The 23,156-nt window shown below is 37.6% G+C and overlaps 1 protein-coding gene across 3 annotated transcripts in view; it reads right to left on the bottom strand.

The window, feature by feature from the left end:
• The window catches only part of ELMOD1 (ELMO domain containing 1), a 62,116-nt gene that overhangs the window by 34,986 nt on the left and 3,974 nt on the right, over positions 1-23,156 (bottom strand). For 2 of the 3 annotated variants that reach the window (XM_012773718.3, XM_012773719.3), the window contains exon 2: positions 2,342-2,444. In XM_012773718.3, coding sequence (XP_012629172.2) covers positions 2,342-2,358 — 17 coding nt within the window. In that variant the 5' untranslated portion in view covers positions 2,359-2,444. Of the gene's footprint in view, positions 1-2,341; positions 2,445-23,156 lie in introns of those variants that run through there. The other variant, XM_076002478.1, reaches the window with a different exon arrangement.

Genomic DNA, 23,156 nt, shown 5'->3' with positions numbered 1-23,156 from the left:
TATATATGTATATATATACACACATGATGGTAGCAATTAGGTATCATGTATCTTAAATGTACACCAAAATCCATTCTTTCTCACAACCTGGTTTCTTAAGATTTCTTCTAGGGCTGTGCATGGAGCATTTCATTCAAGAGCATCTTGGAAGTTGACAGATTAATCACTCTGTGGGTTTTTAAATAATGCTAAGTTCTTCTCAGAGAAAGCCAACTCCTTATTTTTCATAATATATTTACTGAACTCAAGAATTAACACCTGATTTATTCAGGCTATGTTTACATAAACTTCTCTTTGACTTGAATGAAAAGATTATCAAGATTGTCCAACATCTGTGGGAATAGACTACAGGGAATAAATAGCATTCTAAATCTGATATTGTTTATAATATAGGATTATTACTTCTTGCTATCTTATCCTTCCAGATCCCATAAATATTAACACACAATGAATGCACATACATTATACCATAATTAAAAAGCACTACAAAGAAAATCTAAAGCTAAAAGCAATAATCAACTAAAGAGAGGCAATGCTCAAGTTTCCAGTTATTTATTTCAAAAGCAATGGTCAATGAAAATCCTCAAGTTTCTTTCTTGATGTGTAATCTGGTATCTTAGCTTCAGTTTCACATAAATAATCAATGCCAAATGAGATTTATAAAGTATACGTGCCAAGTTAAAAGAGAAAAATTTGTTATCAGAACACATAACTAATAGGGCTGTGTTGGTTCTATTATCCTTGGTGCTAGTCTGTGCAAAATTACTTGGTAGATTTTCACGGTACCAGTTCTAAATCATCATACACAAATTAATTTTAAAACACAATCTCTACTAAAGACAGTGTTGTACCTATGCAATGCTTCAACATAAGCTACAATTTCTCCTAAAATGGCTGGTTTTGAGGCAGCTCAGATTTTTCTAAAACAAATGAGACATTTGAAGAAGAAATTTAGTAGTACAGGGCTTGGCACAAACCTCACCACTACCATCACTCCCTTTGACAAAGGGAGATCCTGACTTCTAAGCTGCTTCTAACTCTAACACTTTCTGTTAAAATAGCTCTACAGCTAAAATACACCACATTTACATTCAGGAGGCATGCATAAAGACCAATTTTTCATGAATGTATAAACAGATCAGTTAATTACCATGACAACCAAGAACATATCAGGTCAAATACTCAGCTGGCAAATGTTCTTGTGATTTTTCAAATACTATTCTTTTATGTAGCTGAGATAAACAGGCTGGGAAGTATTCTGTACAATAAAACAAATGCTGATGCTTATAAATGGTTTAATAGTGACCTCTGGACGGGTTTCCACAATTCTAAGATCGTAGCCACACCAAAGCACCGTGATGCCCACTCAAACTGATCTAGGTGCTCTAGGAACAACGATGGAACCAAAACCATTGGGGGAAAAATATCAAGTTACAGCCTTTGAAAGAATCAAATAATTTCCTAAAAGAAGCAAGTCCATTAATTATTTGCTTAGGGAAAACAAGCCAGAGCAAAAGATGAGAATGTGAAATAAAGGTAGGTCACTGGCCTGAGGAAAAGAAACCTAATCTTCTTGGATGTGTGTTGTATTTTCTAACACTCATGACCAGACTAACTTTATTTTGTCATATTTTAATATCATGTACAACTTCTCTGGGAATGTCATTAATAGAAGAGTGAGGCGAACAATCAATACTCTTGAAAATAATTATAACTACAAGTTCAGCCTAATGACTTTCAAAACAAAACAAGATCATCCAAAACACCAACATGTGACATACTTGGTACAGCATAATCTTCAGGGAACCAACAGTTAATACACACTTCAGAGATATCACTGAGGCAGAAAGAGCAGAAGCTTAGAATATATGCTTTGACCAAAAAAAAAAAAAAAAAATTTTTTTTAAAATGCCTGTATGGATAAGGAAGATAATCAAAATCTAAATTAAGGGATATTTAAAATTGCCTTTTTCAGGAAAATGATTTTATACAAATTATATTAATTGATATTCTCTGGCTGCTAATTCCTTAAACCTCAACTTGCAGGCCAGCAGCACACCATTCTGTAGAAACACGTGGCATCAATATTGTCCAAAGTACTCATGCTTTTGTGCCCATGCTCTCTTGTCACCTACAAGCACTCTCTCTTAGCATCAACATGCAGATAGAGTTAGCAGAGGAACGTTGTGACCGAATTATTCTTAGTCAAAATGCAATGCTACTCCAGGGAATCCTGAGAGACCTGGTCACAGGATCATAAATGGTGAACAGTAATACTGCCCTAACCAGCAAGGAAGTGTCTCCACTCTAGAAGGCTCGTCAGGGAACCATGAACTCTTACCTCAGGAAGTGCTTCATTGTGCCTGAGTTGACTATCCAGATGCTGTACGAACTGTCCTCAAGTAATTGCTTCCAAGTTTACCCCTTTGTCAAATAAGTGTACACTGTGGGAAGAAATTAGATATATTTATTAATGAGGGGGCTGGAAACTCCAAATCAAAAATTTCCACTTACTGAGGTAAGCAGACAACATGCTATGCACCCAGAACGTTATCAACTGAACTGCACACATAGCAACACAATGGTCTGATGTTGGGTGGGCACTAACCAAATTAAATCGAAATTTTTGGTGATTGTATGGATGGTGATTGTAGCTGTGGACTTTCATTTTATAATTATACAATTAGCCTTTCATTTTAAGATATTTGCCGAAGAAATCATTAGTTTCATGAGCAATCTCTTCAATGGTTAAGTTTTTTCCCCCTCTATTTTGGGTATTGTTCCTATATCTTAAGGGACAGTATTTATAAGAAAAATTAAAATGAAGAATGGTAAAATTAACTCTTCTGATCTCCAGATATCCAGTGGTCTTAACTCTGGCAGACTCAACCTTCCAGAAGAAGTGTAACTCAAAAATAACTAGAAGCAACTGACAATATTTTTAACTTCAAAGTTAGCTGTTAAAAAGCTAGGTACTTTGAATAAATGAATGATGCCCCAAGCCCCCATTTTTTGGCACTGTGAACAGAGCAGTAAGATTTTATACTTGCCTAGCACTTCTCAGTGTACAAATTGCTGTCTGAAAGCCTACAATATCAGGTTATTGGTCTTCTTCCTTCTGATGAGGAGGACACTAGGGGAAACCTACCAAGCAGCAAGCTGGGAGAAGATGGGATGAAACAGACTAGAGCAGAGAGAGTGGCTGGAAGCAACAGCAGAGAGAAGTCATCTCACGGGAGAAGAGACAAATAAATGGAACATTGGCTGCGAGAGCAATGCCAGGGACTGAGCGTATGGACAAATGGCTGAAGTGGAGACATAATTGCCAACTAGAACAGCCCGGAGTGTACGAATTGACATTTAGCCCAAATAATCATTTCTTTGATACATATTTGTTTCTGTAAATATTCCATGCATGCTCAAAAAAAATGTCTACATACCAACTTAAGATCGTGGTTGCTTCTGGGAAGGGAGGGGTTTAGGATTGGGGAGGAAAAAAATGGCCTTCAACTTTGTGTTTTATTTCTTAAACTATATCTGAAGCAGAATAAAGAGAAAAACAATGTTTGGTCATTTAAGGGGGTGGGAACATATATAATTCTGTGCATTTTGTGGTTTGTAAAAATTTTAATTTAATTTTTTTAGTGCCCACCCAACACTCAGATCATGGTTTCTAACACATCCACCATGAATGGAACCAGGGCTCCTTGGAGAAATGGTTGATTCCAGGGCTGGGGCAGGGCAAGGTGAACCTGAAGCATTTCTGGTTCCAGAAAGTCAGGGAGTGCTCAAGACAAACCCAATAGGGGTATGTCAAATAAACAATACAGCCAACTGAAAGAGCTCCCAGTGGCCAAATAATTTATGTAGATACTCTGCCCTCAAAGAGGTGAACAAGACCTCTTAACCCTTAAATGTATGCTAGACATATAACTTACTGAGCACTGTATGGAAAGGGGGATAAACGAATAACTACAGTAGAGAAACCTGACAAACACTACCTCAGCCAGGTGATCAAGCCTAACATCACCAGTGATAAGCCACGTTTTTAGTGTGTAACCTTGATATGATGTGATACCTCTGTGGTTCCCCACAAACCCATAACCCCAGTCTCATTATGAGAAAAACGCCAGATAAACTCCAATAGAAGGGCTTTCCACAAAACACCTAACCAGTGCAACTCTCAACATGTTAAAAAAAACACAAGGAGCATCTGAGAAAACATCACAGTCAAGAGGTGCGTGCCTAAGGAGATATGACGACCAAATATAATGTGGTATCGTGTCTGGGATCCTGGAATCAAAAAAGCACATTAGGTAACATCTAAGGAAATCTGAATACAGCATGGACTTTGGTTAATAATAAGGGATCAATACTGGCCCATTTGTTGTGACAAATGTTATCATATTAACGTAAGATGTTAACAAAAGGTGAAACTGGTTGCTGGTAGAAGGGACCTCTCCTGTGCTGTTTTTGTAATTTCTCTGTACATTTAAAATTATTGTAAAATTAAAAGTTTATTAGAATATGTCAATGCCCATGATGCTTTAAACACAGAGCTGGCAGTGGGGGTTCAGGGTGAAAGAGAGGGGCACGGGTCCATCCTGTAGACCCAACAGTCTTGAGGGAGGAGAGGAGAGAAGATGACACAGAGACACATATAGGGTAAAACCCAGTAATACAAGTGGAAATGGGCGCTGCGACAGTGAGTAGGAGAGATGCCTTATCCTAAAGGTCGGGGCTTCTCCAAATAGCACGTGCAAAGCCCTAGAAGCAAAAGAATGCACAATGTGTAAGGGGAAATGCTCAATACGACTTAGTGTTGGTGCTCAGTGAGAGGGACAGGTAAGACCAGGGTTGGCAAGACACGGAAAAGCAAGTCAGGGGTCAGATCATGAAAGGCTTTGCAAGCAATGTTGAAGAAGTTCAAACCTTATCCCAGGAACAATAAGGAAGTATTGAAAGTTTCCAAGCTGAAACACAACATGATCAGATCTTTAGTTTTAAAAGTATACTCTGCAGTATGAAAAATAAATTTTATTGTGGTGCTATTATGGACATAGGACACCATTTACAAGGTTGTTACAATAACCCAGGCAAAGCTAATAATGGCAGGATGAGGCAAGGGACAGAGACAGAAGTGTGAAGGATTTGAGAGATATTTAGAAGATAGAATTGATAAGATCTTTGTTCACTGATCGATTGGTGGGTTGGTGAAGGAAAAAGAGGAGCCAAACAATGTGCCCATGTTTATGGCTGGCAACTGGATAGACAGTGGAATTATTCACTAAGATATGTAATTTGGGAAAAGCAGATTTGGGAATCTGGGTGTGTAAGAGGTTTGGGGACATTATGAGTTTGCAGGACCAAGTGGTAGAGTGAAGATCCATGGATGTAAAGGTCAGAAGAACAATCCAGGTCAGAGACAAAGATCTGGGCTTCCTCAGCATATAGATGGTAATGAAAACCATAGCTCAGAAGGAATTCCTAAATAATTAGCATGTACAACATTTATTATTCATAACAATAGCTTTTTGTCATGAGGCTAAGATTAAATTGGAATTCTCATACTACTTAGATAGTAAAGGATGGATTATATTTTAGAAACATTTCATCAGAATTTTTTAGAAAAACTTTTACCCTTAAATGGCTTAATTTCAGTTAGCTAAAAGATTGGTTTACCTACTGAACTGTACACCTAACAATGGTAAAGATGGTAAATTATTTATGTGTATTTTACCTTAATTAAAAAATGGTTTATCTAAAAAAGTTTCATTTCATAATGATATGGGATAAGTAAAAAAATACAGCACTTTAGCTTTCCGCTCTTCACATAATGGTTCCTGAATTTATTCACTGAAAAAACTTCTTGAATGCTTATGTACACAGCATTGTGCTCAGTAATGTAACACAGGTTAATACTATAAGGGGGCCTTACTATTTAAGGGAAAATTTGGCAGATATGACAGGGAGTGTGCACACTAGTAGTTCATAGGGGATCTACCCTTAGCCAAGTGGTAGCCTTAGATAAGTTGCTTACCCTGTCTAGGGCTAAATGGGGAGAGTAATGATAACTACCTTGTAGGATTCTTCTAAGGATTAAATGAACCAAAGCATGTAAGGTGCTTTGCACAGTTACAGGTGTATGATATGTATTCAGTGAATGGTACTCATTATTAGTATTACTATTTATTCTTATTATAGCCTCTCCTCTAATGTAAAAGATCATTTTTCCAAGTGAAGAATCATTTAGGAGACTGTCAAAATAAGTTCTGGCGGGTTGATGTGGCCTGAACCGAGTCAATGACAGAGGTAAGAGAGAGAAGTGAACAGAGGTGAAAAATATGTAGAAGGTAGAATCAACTGGATTTACTGACTGGATGGGAAAAGCGAAAGGAGGGAAAATAACCATTAGTTCTAATTATCTGTCCCCTCAAACAGGAAACACAGATAACAATTAGATCTAATTATCTGTCCCCCAAAGAGGAAACACCAAAAATGGCTTTGGGTGGCAGAAGAAAGCCTGTGCACATGCTATTTAACTCATTGCTCACTGAGTGCTCATTAAATAGCTTTGTTAAATATTTTATAGAAAAAACAAAAAAGTTGCTGCTTACTTTATTTATTTTTTTTCAGTTTAGCTTGTTAATGTCCTATTTACTATTAATTAGACGATCTGTGCTATAACAAATCATAGTCGGTGTGCAATGCAGGATCGTCTGAGTCCGGTACTGATATGAAATGCCCTTTGAGTTGTTTTTCCATGAACAGTGCTGGGTTGTTCATCTACTCCTTTGTGCTAGGAGGCCTCCTCTATAGCAGAGTCAGCATTTCTGAAGCGGCGGGGCAGGGTCCAAGGACAAGGACAGTTTAAGTTCACTCCTCATGGGCTCTAACAAAAAGGTGGCCACGACAGACATCTCCAGTGTTTTTATTCACCAGCCTATTGACTTCAACCTGGTTAAACGTTATTTGCCTGGTTTATGTCCATTTCACTAATAAAAAAATATACAGATATTATTAACTTTTTTTTTTTTTTTGAGACAGAGTCTTGCTTTGTTGCCCAGACTAGAGTGAGTGCCCTGGCGTCAGCCTAGTTCTCAGCAACCTCAAACTCCTGGGCTCAAGCAATCCTCCTGCCTCAGCCTCCCGAGTAGCTGGGACTACAGGCATGCGCCACCATGCCCGGCTAATTTTTTCTATATATATTAGTTGGCCAATTAATTTCTTTCTATTTATAGTAGAGACGGGGTCTCGCTCTTGCTCAGGTTGGTTTCAAACTCCTGAGCTCAAAGGATCCGCCCTCCTTGGCCTCCCAGAGAGCTAGGATTACAGGCGTGAGCCACCGCGCCCGGCCAACTTTCTGTTTTAATTTAGATTTACTGATGTATTATTTACGTGTAAAAAATTCACCCTTTTTTGGTCAGACATGGACTGTAATACAAGCTACTTCACAGGAATCCAGGCGACTATGGAAACTGCTGGGTGTGCTGTCCCTCCCGATCACGCCCTCTTTACAGGGGTGTGTCACCTGGGTGGACATCAATTACCTGCAGTATGTCAAATCTCTGATATTGTTCTGAAATGATCTGCTGCCCGTTTCTTTCCCCTCTGGCCTGTATGCTCTTCTAGGACACTCATGAACTGGTACAATGCCTGGCACCGGGAGTGCTCAATATATATATTTGTTGGAATGAACTTTGCACCCTTTCAGAAAAATGCACTTTTTAAAACAGCGTTATTGAATAACAGCACTAATAAACTGCAAATCTCCCAACTGAAAGAAAAAAAAAATCTGTAGATCTTTTTTTTTTTAAGCCAAGATAAAGAATATGATTATAATCCTGGGTTTCCAAATTCTTTCACCTCATCTGTAATAATTTCTGTCTATGTGGATGGGGACATCACCCTGAACTCACCTAAAGGGATGGATCAAGTGGTCACGCTTGCCAGATCAAACACCCCCAGAGATCAGTTGATACTTCAGTGCTACACTGTGGGGTTATCTGCCTCAGGTCTTTTTTTTCCCTCCTAGTTGGGAGGAAAGGGGAAGCAAGGAGTGTGGTCTGCTACTTCTGAAAACTCATCCTGCAGCCTGGCATCAAGGAACTAGTCCTGCCTCCTTTGAGCAAGAAGCCCCCTGAGGCTCTTTGTAAAGTACCCGGGGTAACCCTACCTCTTAGAAGTCTGTCTACTTATTAAGCACCCCAGGGAATGAATGAGAGACTTAACTAGAGGGTACAGAACTCCTTTCTTTAAAATTGTAACCCGGGTCAGGCGCAGTGGCTCATGCCTGTAATCCTAGCACCCTGGGAGGCTGAGGCAGGCGGATCATTTGAGCTCAGGAGTTCGAGACCAGCCTGAGCAAGAGCGAGACTCCTGTCTCCACTAAAAATAGAAAGAAATTACAGGATAACTTAAAAATATATAGAAAAAATTAGCCGGGCATGGTGGCACGTGCGTGTAGTCCCAGCTACTTGGGAGGCTGAGGCAGAAGGATCTCTTGAGCCCAGGAGTCTGAGGTTGTTGTGAGCTAGGCTGACACCACGGCATAATAGTCCAGGTGACTGAGTGAGACTCTGTCTCAAAAAAAAAAAATCATAACCCCTACATGAGATGAAAAAAAGATATTTTTATGTATCTCTTGTAACAACCAAAATACTTGTGAACTCATAATGTTTATACATAAATAAAAGATAATCCACAAAGTAAACACTGTTTCATTTTTATAATCTGCCTAATTTGGGATTATCCCTATCTTTTAAAAAAAATGTTGTATAGAATACATTTAAAAAACAAAATTTAATTTAAAAAATTACGTCTTAGCTTAAGGTTTTGTGAAACTAATAATAATAACTGCTAATATTTACAAAGTGCTTACTATGTGTCAGGCAATATTCTATGGGCTTTACTTGTATTAACTCACTTGATCTTAACAGTCATCTTATGAAGTGAATAATAATTTTCATTTTGCAGCTGAGGAAATTCAGACACAGAGAGGGTAAGGAACCTTCCAAGGTCACACGGCTGACAGAGGAGCAGGGACAGAGAGCAGAGGCTCTTGCTGCTGGAGTCCTTAGGCGGTGCTATTAATGCCTCTCCTTCACTGTCTCTGGAAACCACGGAGGTACAATTCTGGACTGACGTAAGAGTGAAGAGGACACACAGTGTTTTCAGTTCAAACTAAACTACAGACCTGGGAATAATCAAAGCCTCAAAGCTGGGACCACACCTGCACCTCAGAACTTAACAGTGTTCTTCTGGGACCTACCAACAGGACTCCTGAATCAAAACGGTTACTCTGAGCCGGGCATGGTGGCTCACGCCTGTAATCCTAGCACTTTGGGAGGCCGAGGAGGGCGGATTGCTCAAGGTCAGGAGTTCGAAACCAGCCTGAGCGAGACCCCGTCTCTACCAAAAATAGAAATAAATTAATTGACCAACTAAAAATATATATACAAAAAATTAGCCGGGCATGGTGGCACATGCCTGTAGTCCCAGCTACTTGGGAGGCTGAGGCAGTAGGATCGCTGAGCCCAGGAGTTTGAGGTTGCTGTGAGCCAGGCTGACTCCACGACACTCACTCTAGCCTGGGCAACAAAGTGAGACTCTGTCTCAAAAACAAAAACAAAAAAAAAAAAAACGGTTACTCTGCCACTGAAAATTGACCTCTTTCTTTTCCTGAAGCAAATGTGCTATAGATCTGGAAGTTTCTAAACAAGAAAATGTTGTGGGAAGAAATTATACAACAGAGCCAAAAAAATATGAGTTTTAGATTATTCTTTATTGAGGCTACATGTCCAAGGAGATAGGAATTGCTGGCAGTATTAATATAATTCTGAAATAACTATTTAATAATAATGAAAATATCCTTCCCTGCTAAAATATAAATCTAGTGCTACCTTGGGTTTAGAAAATCCGATGAATTCAAGCTCCTGGTCCACACTGCTACCTATGTAATGATTACAGTCTCCCCAAACTACTCTGGGAGTCGTCAGTGACAGGGTCTTCAAATCAGCATTTTCCCTCATTTTTCTTTCAGTCCACCTCTATGTGCTTTAGTCTTCATAACATATCATACCTGTTCCTTTATAGGTAAAAATATCTGTTTACTTTTTTCTACTATATATAAAATGTATCTAGTGGCTGGCAAAATATTCCAAATTACCTAGGAGATACATCCTAACTTGACTGAGTTTTCTTGAATTCATTGGAAAGCAAAAGAAGTTCATCCTCCTTTAGATTTCCTTAATTGCTTCTTGTCATTGTTGTTTTCTTTTCATGCTACACCACCAGGAAGAGAAAAAAAAAAATCCATCAAAAATGTCACCCTCAAAATATAATTCACTGTAATTAGTAACAACTATAAGATGAAAAGACATTCTTCTCTTCCCCTGGATTAAAAAGAGAGTTTAGGCACATTTTAAAAATTTATTTTTATTTTTTTTTAGCAGTAGTGAAAAACAGAACAAAAAGCATTCCATTTAACAATGAAGTTGTGGAGGGCCGAGAGCACACACCCACAAGTTGACTCTGCAGATGATAAATTCAAGATCAGCACTATCTAAATATATGCCACTGAATTAATTCCTCAGCTTGGAATAGTCTCATTCCAGGGGAAAGACAAAAGAAAACAATGACATGTTAAACCATGAGATCCACAAATAATAATTTTTATAGTTTCCTTTCCTAAAAATAAGATTGATCCAAAGCTGATTAGGGCATCAGAAAGAAAGCCTGTGGCTAGTTTGGTTCAGTACTATTTGCCCTATATCTTTATTATAAACATGTCGCTTTAAATCTTGTAAAAGTAATTAAGAAAGTTTCCCAACAATAATAATAATAAAAAAAACTACAAGTAAATTCTCTTTAATCTATGTGACAAATTCCAGTTTCCCTCATGAATTGTCTAACTGTATGTACTTGTGGCCCTTCTAGAGTCTGACTGAAATCATAATGGCAACACCCCTCAATCAGCCCATCAAGTAGAGATTTGGGAATCCAGCAGAAACAGATACAGGCTCTCTTTTCCACCCCTTCTTCAGTGATGGCTGTGTCTAGGCGAAGGTAGAGGAGAAAGGCAATCATTCTGTATTTATATTATTTTTAATTGACAAATCATAATTGGATTACATTTATGGAGTATAATGTGATGTTTTGAGAAATATATGTATATATATATATATAAAGTAGAGTGATTAAATCAAGCTAATTAACGTATCCATCACCTCACTTACTAGACATTTTTTGTGGCGAGACATCTGAAATTTACTCTTACCTAGAAGGGCAACTCTATTCTGAAAAAGGCCCAAACTAACAGATAACCGAAGCCAATGTAGTTTTAAGATGTGATTGATTAAGCTCATAGTTCCCATTAATTCTTTATTATGCTCTGCATGTATGCATGTCTGTGGATGGTTTTCAAGACATTAGAGAAAGTTCTCCAAACCAAGTCTGACCTCCCCTGCCGGGAAGCACATCTCTGAGGTAAGGGCAGTGATGGTTTGTGCATAAGGAGGAGATGCTAAGTCCCCTGCCATGGAGGGGCTGGGCTCTGGCTGAGCCCAGAACACAAGGAAGTCAGTTTTCTTAAGTCAGATGGGCAAATTTTCAGATTCAGATTAATTGAGTAGATAGGCCTGAATTAGCAAATTCAGATAATGGCTAAGTTTGCATCTTGCTTTGGTCAAATACTAAGCAGCACTGTATCTGTGCAAGGAAGACCTAGACAGATGACTTCAAAGCATACAATGTAAGACTTTACTTCACGAAATTAAAAGAGAAGGAATGGGCAAGGAAAGGAAAAGAAGAGAAGGGAAGGAAAGAAAAGAAAAAGAAAAATTTCTAAGGCTGTTTATGAGCATTTGAACATGTATAAAATGAAATTTTTGACTCTATACAGGTATGCACATGAGAAGAAAAAGAAGCAATATGAAAAATTACTATCACAGAGGAATGAAAAATCTTTCAAATTATGCATTTACATTTCACAATACAATCCAGCATATCATATTAGAGGGATAATGCTCGTGAATAATGATCTCCCCAAGGCCACATTCCAGAACTTTCCTTTCCTCCTTCTCTGCTGATTGGCTTGAAAAACATTCTGCTGATACTCATTAAAATGACAACAAAGAAGGTTTTCCCTCCCTTCTTCATGAATAAAACACTTATTGTTTTTTGTGATTTATAGCAAGGAAGGTCCATGCCAGCCACAGGATTCAGGGTTGCCTGCAGATATATTTATGATCTGCTTCAAAGTCACAGTGATTTTCCATCTTTCACTGTGGTTTCCTACATCTTACACACTGTTTTCATCCAGGCAGCAAAGGTGGTGAGACATAGGCAGGATTGACGAGATTTGTCTCTCATCACCAAAATAATAAGGAGATTTCAAAATATAACTATTAATCTGTTTTGTCACAAAACCACTCAATTTAGTTTCTTTTTATATTCTCGATTATATATTTCAGTTTTAAAATTAAATTTCTAAATAAAACCATAGTAAATATATGATAAACTTATGTTTGTACAAAAATTAAATGGATACAGTTTTGCCAATATAAACTGATGTTTTTGGCAAAATGTTTGCTTACATTGAAGTAGAACATAGTGAAGGCATTTATCTAGAAATATTTGACAGGAAAATCAAAGCAAACTGGGGTATTCCCAGGGACTTGGAGGCAGGCAGGGTACCCTGCTCTTAAGGCAACTACTAACCCTAACCACACAGATGAGGTAAGGCATTTACTTAGGAGAAGCAGGCCATTTAGACTGGGCTTCTGCAACAATTCATAAAGTAAAACAAACACAAAAGTAGCTTTAATGTACTTTGGAGCTATGATTACACATGGTTTGATATATGTTTGCTGAGTGAATATTATTTTATTCTTTCTGATGATATTTCATCAGAGCCATCAATGGTAAAAATGCACCATTATTTCATGTGCCCTTAAGGAAAAATAAAATGCTGCTAATTAAACTATGATGCAACCTGATTTCAGCGATATGGAAAAAAAGCGCTTTAGAATCAATGAAACATAGTAAGATGGAAGCATACTTATTTCCAGGTTCCAGGCTACAATGTTTCTGCAGGAGAATTCATTGTTTGGTGACAAAGTATACTAATGGCCTGCAGCAAATAGCTCTTTAGGATTATCATTCCTAGACTTGAACATTTTCATTCAGGTTAAGCCAGGTTAGGTAATTCCAGAATACATTATAGGTTGTTTATGCAAGAGCAAGTCATGTCCTCCTTAGCCTCCCAATCCCATAGTCTGACTTGATTCTCCTCCCCTGTCACTGTGGTCCCCAACCCCCAGGCTGAGGGTCCATGGTCTATGGCCTGTTAGGACCAGGCCACACAGCCGGAGATGAGTGGCGTGTGAGCCAGCAAAGCTTCATCTGTATTTACAGCACCTGGACATTGCTTGCATCGTTGCCTGAGCTCCGTCTCCTGTCAGATCAGTGGCAGCATTAGTGGCAGGAAAACAAGCCCAGGGCTCCCACTGATTCTGCATTATGGTGAGGTGTATAATTATTTCATTATACATTACAATGTAATAATAATAGAAATAATGTGCACAATAAATGTAATGTGCTTGAATCATCCTGAAACAATTGCCCCTCCCATCCCACCTCCACCTCCCTGCCTCCCCCGTGGAAAAATTGTCTTCCATGAAACCGGTCCCTGGTGCCAAAAAGGTCGGGGACCACAGCCCTATCGCGATCCCTCCAATATGCATACACGTTCACACGCATACACATTCTAACACACACAGGGCTCAAGACAAATTCCTTTTAACACAAAGACAGCTCTGATCATAAACATTTCAGGAATGATTAACACTCCTTACCTACTCAAAGGGTGGGTGAGTACATGCTCGGTTGAAGGCAGAGCATGATCTAATCCAAGCCTCATTTTCCTTTCCTATCTTAATGTGGCCTTTAATACATGTGAAGCTGTTTCTTAAAAGGTTCTTTTTTTTTTTTTTTTTTTTTTGAGACAGAGTCTCGCTTTGTTGCCAGGCTAGAGTGAGTGCCGTGGTGTAACTCCTGGGCTCAGGCAATCCTCCTGCCTCAGCCTCCCGAGTAGCTGGGACTATAGGCATCTGCCACCATGCCCAGCTAATTTTTTCTATATATATTAGTTGGCCAATTAATTTCTAGAGACGGGGTCTTGCTCTTGCTCAGGCTGGTTTCGAACTCCTGATCTTGACCAATCTGCCCGCCTTGGCCTCCCAGAGTGCTAGGATTACAGGTGTGAGCCACCACGCCCGGCCTAAAAGGTTCTTTTTTGGCTTCTGTGATCCCATGTTCTCCTGGTTTTACAGCTGTCTTACAGTCATTATTGCTGATGTACTTAACACTGTTTTATGTCTTTAATTCCTTTTAAGTGAGCTAATGGTGAACTAAAATAAAATCTTAAGACCCCTAGCTGACTGAATGGATCCCCTCTTGGCCAAGGGGACTCCAAAAATACCCTAAAGCTGAGTTTCTGGCCATGAAAAGGGAGGTCAGACATGCCACATCATGCCCCTCTCCCTTCTCTGAGAAGCCGAATCAGGAGGCTTAGTTGAAAGTTTTCATAGAATTAGTTAGGGCCTAGGTCTCCACCATCCATATTAAAATAATGTAGAGCCATAGGTATAAATAGTAATCAAAGTTTGATTTTTATAAAAGTAATAGCTATAGCCAGAAGTTAACCAGCCATTGTTCTCTAACTTCCTTGCTGCTATAATTGGTTACTGCTTAATGGCATTATCCTCCCTGTTGGGCCTGAGATTTATGTCTTCCCCAACTACTTATATAGTTAACATTGCTGTTGTTGTAAATCCTGAGATTGATCTTTGAGATATTTTTCAGACTTTGCATTCCAGGGCCCGGGGTGGGTGGGGGGGTCTTACTGATGCCAACCAGACCGGTGGATAGGTGTGGGAATGGATCCAACAACCCTGAAACTCCCTACCCAGGAAATTTCCCAACTGAGATGATTTCTGTGTCCCAACCCTATGAGGTTCATCCCTTGCCAATCAGCAGACCCAATTCCCTAGCCCTTTGTTTGCCAAACCACCTTTCAAAACTTTAGTCCCCAATTCTTGGGGAGATGGATTGGAGAAATTACTCCCATCGCCTTGCCTAGTGAAATAAAGCTCTTTCTCCGCTGCAACCCCTGATGTCTTAGTATGTTGGCCCTCACTGGGTGGTGTGCAAGGGACCCAGTTGGGTGGTAACAATAACCCCTCTCCAGTCTATCAACGGAGGTAAGATTTACTTGTAAAAAGTTTGAGCTAGAGAGGCTTTGAACTTGGCAATGCAAGAAAATGAGATTGGGTTGCCATGTTGAATACAAGGAGGTTACATAAAAGTCTACAGGGTGAATGTGAGATCCCTTCCAGCCTTCTCCTGCTCAACTCCCAAAACTGAGGCAACCAGCATACTACTCCTCAGATAGGATAGGAGAGGTTTTACCTCTTAGGAAACTAAGCAACCAGAGACACATGTAGCTCTTCCCCAACAAAGCATTAGCTTCCAATGCTCTTGTGAAGCGGATGGCCAACAATCTCCATCCGGGCATAGAGAGCATTTTAGTGCCTCAAACTGAAATATGAACAGATAACCAAAGATTATCAAACAATCAAGGGAAATTTCTAACATGAACTGCAGAAACCCAAAGCAAAGAAAGAGGGGGAAAAAGGGGAAGGTGGAAGAAACAGACATAACAAAAAGAGAAGAAAACTACCAAAACATCATAATTAATTTTCATAGATATAAGAAAAACAGCACACTCATGAAACAGGAAACAGAAATCAATAAAAAGGAACATTAAAAGAATAAGGAAATATTCTTGGAAATTTTATAAAGATGTCAGAAATGAAAGACAAAATTGAAGAAATCTCCCAGATTTCAGGGAATCTGCCAGAAGAAATTTTCAAAAAGATGAAAAATCATGAGAAAAAGGTTTAACATCCAAATAACAGATATTCCATAGAGGGAGAAAAGTGAAAATGTCAGTGAAGAAATTATCAAAGAAATAACATAGGAAATTCCAAGAACCGAAGAGCACCAGTGAGTCTCCAGATGAAAAGGACCTACAAGGTACCCAGCTCCTTGAATAACAAAAGATCCTCACCAAAGCACACCACGGTGAGATTTTACAAATAAAATTTTCCAGAGGGAGAACAATAACAAACAGGTCACATAGAAAGGACCAAGAATCAGAAGCATTCAATTTGTCAGTAGGAACACAGAAGCTATATATATATATATATATATATATATATATATATATATATATATATATTTCTTATCCAGATTTCTGCATTTAGCCAAAACATTAAACGTGATGGGGGAATAAAGACAATTTCAGACATACAAGTCTTCCATGTATCTCCCAAGCATGCCCTTTTAGAAGCCCCTGAAGGAAGCATTCCACCAAAAGGAATGTGGAGAATAACAAAGACATTGGACCCAGGAGTCAGAAAATCTCATACAGGAGAAAGGTAAAAGGATTTCTTAGAATGACGGTGAATGGAAATCTCTTCATAACAATCTGAACTGTTCAGAGTTCAAGAGGACTTAAGAAAGGATATCTCGATGAAAAAACCGGAACTGACAGATTAGTTGACATATATAAATGTATGGAGAAAGTATTCATAGTTGTGTTGGTTGGGGATAATTTGTAATATGTACAACAGAAAATAAGCAAACAAAAACACTTTAGTTACTAATTCTTGAGAAAACAAAAAGTTATACAAATTTAAAAATATAATAAGCTATAAATAAAATTTACATTGTCAAAATAAACATTGCATATTTCTTTAATAAAAAATAGTGATATGGAGAGAACTGAGGAAGGAGAAATTTTGTGTGTAAGAGTTAGGTATGAATGTTAAATCTTCATTTCTATAGAAGAAAATCAGTGGATCTGGTATTTTTAATACATTGAGAAATAGCAGTATAAACAGTTATTTAGAATTAAAGTGGAACCCATCAGAAGAAACAGTTAAAAGAATTAAAGTGGGTGTTCTTGAAAAACAGAAATCTGGAGTAGAGATATTAATAGATTAGAGCATGAGGACTGCTGTTTTCCCATTATAAGTCTTCTAGTACTACGATGTTTTAAACCACATGTTTTTACTTTGATATAAACAAAACTTAAAATTTAAAAAGATGCCATTGGGCAGTGCTTTAGCCCAGGCAGAGCCACTGGGTGCCTCTTGAGTTAATGGCCCCGTGCAGTGTTGCATGTCTATAGTTCCAGGGGACTGAGTGAGGCAGGTGGATTGCTTGAGCCCAGGAGTTTGAGGCTGCAGTATGCTATGATGATCATGCCTATGAATAATTGCTGCACTCCAGCCTGGGCAATGCAGGGAGACCACATCTCAAAAAACAAATAAAAATAAAAATAAATGAAGAAACTAAGGCTTAAGAAATTAAAGAGTTGTCTGCAACAAGTGAGTAGACTCAAAATAACCCAAGCTACTTCTAGGACAGTATCCAACCAGGATACACATTGTATGTGTGTGTTGGATTTGACAGAGAGGAGGATGCATGGAAAATATTTATTATAATAGGAATGTGGAAGAGTTTGAATTAACAAATGTTGACATGGTTCAATGTCTGTATGCTCATTAGCTAAAGGAATGTCCAAGTCATTTAATATAGTAATTATGAATCCTCCATTTGGGACCAAAAATAATAGAGGTACATATACAGCTTTTCTAAAGACTGCATTGGAAATGGTAGGAATATTCTTTTTTTACAAATCCTCAGCTAGAGAACATATTGAAAAGAAGGCTGCAGAATGAAAAATCAAGATAGATATTATTGCAGAACTGGGATATGACATGTCAGCATCATACAAATATTATAAAAAGAAATCAGTGGACACTGAAGTAGACCTAATTCAGTTTTCTTTTTAAAAATCTTCAAAGACAAAAAGTAACTTAAAACCTAATTAAGATAAATTTAAAAATTTGTTTATAAAAAAGTACCACAAATTATATATATATTTTCCCTAGGGATATAAAATATTAGTAAAATATTGATTACATGTTTTTAAAAAGTCATTATCTTTTATAGATACATACTGAAATATTTATAAATGAAATAATATGGTGTCTAGGATTTGCTTCAAAATAAAATGAGTGGATAGAGAGCAGGTCCAGGGATCAAACTGCATTGGCTATGAGTTGATGAGTTTTAACTACTGGGATTCATTATACTATCCTCTCTACTTTTGGATATATATAACATAACGTTTTCCAAGTAAAAAGTTATCCTCCAAAAAAGGTGCCATCCATAAAATAGAGAATCACTGCAAGTATGCTAGGCATTTTTTTTACAGGCTATAATGATTAGCACCAGAATTTGTTCATAACATAAGTCTGAGGCCAATCTACTACTCTTTAATAGCTTTGGGAAACTATGAAACAACAATGAAAAGGAATTTGGTATTGAACCCACACCATTTCTGTGACTGACTTAATTTCTCTTATAGTTTTTTTGAATCTTCTAGTCTAGAGCAACCAGTTTGCTGTTAGGCATAGTCATTTTAAAAATAATTACTCATTGAGCTTTTTATTTAGTGGTACAAAGTATATTAAAATTGTGCATATCAAGGACACCTTAGAATCAGTGAAATATGATAGATGAGTTGAGCAGAAAAATGTAACAATTAAAACATGACACTCTCTAACAATGCTTCCTAATTTCATAAATGTTTAAATAAAGGAAAAAATTTGCCTCTTAGAATTGATGAAACACAACATTTATTTTCTTGAAAGGTATCCTTTCTTATCCCAATTCTTCATCTCCATACTTAATCAATCTTCAAAATCAGTAGATCCATAGAATTATATCGATCTCTACCTCAAGTTTGCCAGTAGTGTCCCCACCTCATCCTACTTGTCCCCATAGCACTGGTTTGAAAATACCAGCTTTGTAAGTCTCTCTTTCTGTCCAATGCCAAGCAAGGTGCTTTGTTCCATAAACACTCAGAGAATGAATAAACATTTCCTTTTGTACAATACCTTTCCGAGTCTGTGTGCTCGATAGGTCCTAGTGAAGGACTAATTTGCCTATGCAGACAAGGATTTGCACTCTGTGCCAGTCAAGGTTTATCACTGCAAGAAACAGAAACTAGCTCTGACTATTTAAGCAGAATAGGAATTTGTTCTGAAGGAACCACAGCATGTCCAGGTGGGCTTGAGAACTGGGTTTGGAGGCTATGTAGCCAAAAATAATGCTTAAAATGATGATGCAGAACTGGCCCAGTAAAAACACCTCCACTGCCACCACTGGGCACAGACTGGAGCTGGCCCCACTGCCCCTCCAGCAGGAGCACTGCCAACTGGATCCTCTGGTACTAGGGCAGAGTCTGGGTCATGGGCCCAGGTGTACAGTACAAGGATGTCTGGGAAAGGAAGCATCTGGCACTTTCAGCTCTGACAGAGGGGAAGGGGCTCTGCCTCATAATGTAAGAGCCTCCCTGTGGTAGTTAATTTTGTGTGTCAGCTTGACTGGGCCAAGGGCTGCCAGATTAAACATTATTTCTGGGTGCATCTGTGAAGGTGTTTCTGGAGGAGATAAGCATTTGAATTGGTGGACTCATTAGGTAGACTGCCTTCCCCAATGTGGGTGGACATCATCCAAACCACTGAGGGCCTGAATAGAACAAAAAGGCAGAGGAAGAAGGAATTCACTCCTATTTGCTTCCTGCCTGCCTGCTGAGCTGGGACATTGGTCTTTTCTTGCCCTCGGACTGGAATTCCACCACTAGCTTTCCTGGGTCTCCAGTTGGCAGAAAGCAGTTTGTGGGACTTCTCAGCTTCCATAATTGCGTGATCCAATTCCTCATAATAAATCCCTTCATATTGGTTCTGTTTCTCTGGAGAACCTTGACTGATACAGCCCTCAACATGGAAAAGGGGTTCAGATGACAATGTTTAAAAAGAATGACAAGTGCCCAGTTACACTACAAATACCTTCAAAAGCCAAAACACAATGCAGACTAGTAATAGAGTACACTCAGAGTGAATATATGTTTATCTACTTTGATTTTATCTACTTTGACTATCTCCTATCTACTTTGAATAAGGTAGACAATCTTATCTTAGAACTTGGACACAAGCCTAATTTATGGCTATTCAAAATACGTATCATTTCAAACTAAGAATTTCAAATATGATTTTAGAGCATTAAGGAGTACCTAGAAATAGCCTCTTTAATTTAAGCTAGTAGTAGTCACAGAGTAGATGCACTCATTTTAAGTTATGATTGATTAATTACCTAAGGAATAGCTATTAAGTGGAAAGAATAAAGTTATATATTCATTATAAATCAAGGTAATGATATACAATAGTTATCTATTATATTAATGTTGCCAAGCTGAATTAGACATTGGCAGATTCGTGTATATAAGTGCCTAGGAGCTCAATTTAAACTATATGATCAGCTTTGAAGGTCATCTAAGCCAATATCCTGCCCAGTAAAGGCATTCTCTCTCCCTGACAGGTGGCCCAAAATTCATTACTTTCTGTACAGTGTGTTATATTTTTTATTTCTGACCTTCTTTGATCTTGACTCTATTCATTTATGAATCCAACCAAAGTACAGTGTTAATTTCTTCTGTACCGTTAGGTAACACTCAAGTGAACTAATACTATTTTTTAAAACCCAAACTGTTGGTAAACTAGGACTTCCACACTGTGTCCTTGGCAATTAATTTTAGAACCTAAATGAACCTTGCATCCTTCCTTTTAAAATATCATCTTAGTTTTAGTCCTTGCTCTGGGCTAAGAGATATCAAATTTAATCCTGATTGTCATCCAAATTCACTATTACTTTGAGCTTTGCATTATGATCTATGTATATCTGAGTTCTTGATAAAACTGTAGAAATGTCATGGTCAAGTAAAGATCTCTAAAGTAGGCCAATAGAAACAACCTTCTATGTTGGCTTTTATACCTATGATCATCCTTTGGATATAGCTGATCATCCTAGCTATGAGACCACATCCCAGACCTTATTTCTGCATCTCACCCACAAAGATTATTCAAGAGGCTAGTTGAACGATATGTCCTCGAAGGATTATGTATATATAAAAATTTGATGAGTCTGGCTCTATTTTAAACACCTCAGGTTATCTACAATTTAAAGAAAAAGTAGAGGAAATTTTCATACAGCATAGAACTCTTTAGTGAAACAAAAACTATAACCCAATCCATCTGTTTTGTAAGTCTTGATTTTCATATATTGGGTCCACATATTGGACTATGTACATATTATACCTGAGACAGAATATGAATGTCAAAATTCTATGTGAGGTGTTTCAATCAAGGCTTTTACAATGATGACTACTGATGTGCATAATGTGCATTTTAATTTAAACATCTTTGATAAATGTTCACCACTTTAAGAGAATGTACAATTAAACTTCTTAACTAAAAGCAATTTTAAAGTTTTTTGCTAATTTAAATGGATTTTAAAGCCAAGGAAAATCTGAAATTAAAATGTTAAGTGTTCTATTGGAATATAGAATCTTCAGAAAATCTGGCTTTGTCCAAATTCTGAAGGGACATTCAGAAGGACAAATTCTGAAATTTGTCCAAATTTCTTCTTTTAAAGGAAAAAGGAAGAAATGTACTTGTATAGTAAATTCAGTCTAGAGATTGATTCACATTTTAAATATTTATAATATCAACTGGTGAAGTAAAAAAGATTTAGAGAACAGAGTTTATGATGTGATTGGTGATATCTGTTAAACCAAAAAACAGCTGTGGGATAAATAAATTATTAGTTTCATCATGAATGAAACCTTCAAAACATATGGCAGGTTTTCACCACTACTGCACAAGGAAAAATAGAAAGGAGAGTTATAGCAGCTGAAATAAGCTCTTATAACAAGCATTCTAATTACCCAGGTCCTAATACAAATAATTAAAATGGAAACTAACATTTAAAAGCTATGTAAGAACCTTTGAATCTGCACTCATTAGCTTGCTTGAGACTGTTTTTTTCTTTAAGGTGCTTAATGAGCTCTCCTTAGGCATTTACCATAATCATCTTGCTTTGTACCAAGAAACCAAAAAATTGAATTGTGAATTATTTCAATGGCATCTAAAAACACCATATAAAGTACACAGACATTATACAGATTGTCTAATTTCATTGAGAATAAAGTTATCCATCCTTAGAACTATAGCAACATTTAAAGTTTATTTTACAAATACAGAGATTGGGATTGGCACAATATTTTTTAATGTGCAATATCTTCCATTTTACAGCACAGAAACTGATGTAAAATATGACTTGCTCATGGTCAGCATAAGTGAGCTGGAAGGTTAAAAGCTCCCAGGATGCAAGAACATACTGCCTTCAGAATGTTTAAATTCAGAGTATTCACTGAGGACTTAAAATGTGAATTGAGCACACAATTTCAGTTCAAGCTGTCTCTGGGTGATAGTCTACATAAACTGTCATTAGAGATTACTGCAGTGAGCCTTTCTTTAATAAGCCATGTCTGTCTGCATGAAACCTTGCTAAAAATAAAACCCATGGTTTAAATGCCTTGAAATTTTAGCTACATCAACATGTCTTTGATCACTTTTTTCCATATACTATCAGAATTAGAAGGCAGAACGTGTTTGGCAAATGCTGCAAAGAGGAACAGTACAAATACCTGAAATAGAACTGTTTTCTGCTTGCTCTATTTTGAGGGATAATCATTTGATAGACCCTAATGAACTACTTCATTATACAGTTTAGCACAGGGTAATTTTTATGAGCTTAAGAACTTATTCTAAAATACAAAGTGGATACTCAAACATATCAGGCTCTTCTGAAAGATGGTTCTGAAGATACCCAGATCTTGTTGACAGAAGTGCAATCAAGAATGGCACTCTATCATCAGTTGCTAGAGTTTTGCAAATTGGAATCTTCAAGAAATGAGTAACCATTCTCTACATGGACTGCATTGGTTTAATCTTCAATTTCTGTGGACATTTTCTGTGCTAATCAATAGTGAAAGTACCTGCTGGGTCTTCAAACACACAAATGAATGTGGTGTGCTATTGTTTTTTAACTAATTGCATTGGGAACATTCATACGGTCAGTTTCACGCAGTGCTATTTCTGTAAAATGTATATTCTTTC

The sequence above is a fragment of the Microcebus murinus genome, chromosome 4 (genome assembly GCF_040939455.1).
Source record: "Microcebus murinus isolate Inina chromosome 4, M.murinus_Inina_mat1.0, whole genome shotgun sequence".
NCBI classification, from domain to species: Eukaryota; Metazoa; Chordata; class Mammalia; order Primates; family Cheirogaleidae; genus Microcebus; species Microcebus murinus.
This window is presented reverse-complemented; position numbering and strand designations above follow the sequence as displayed.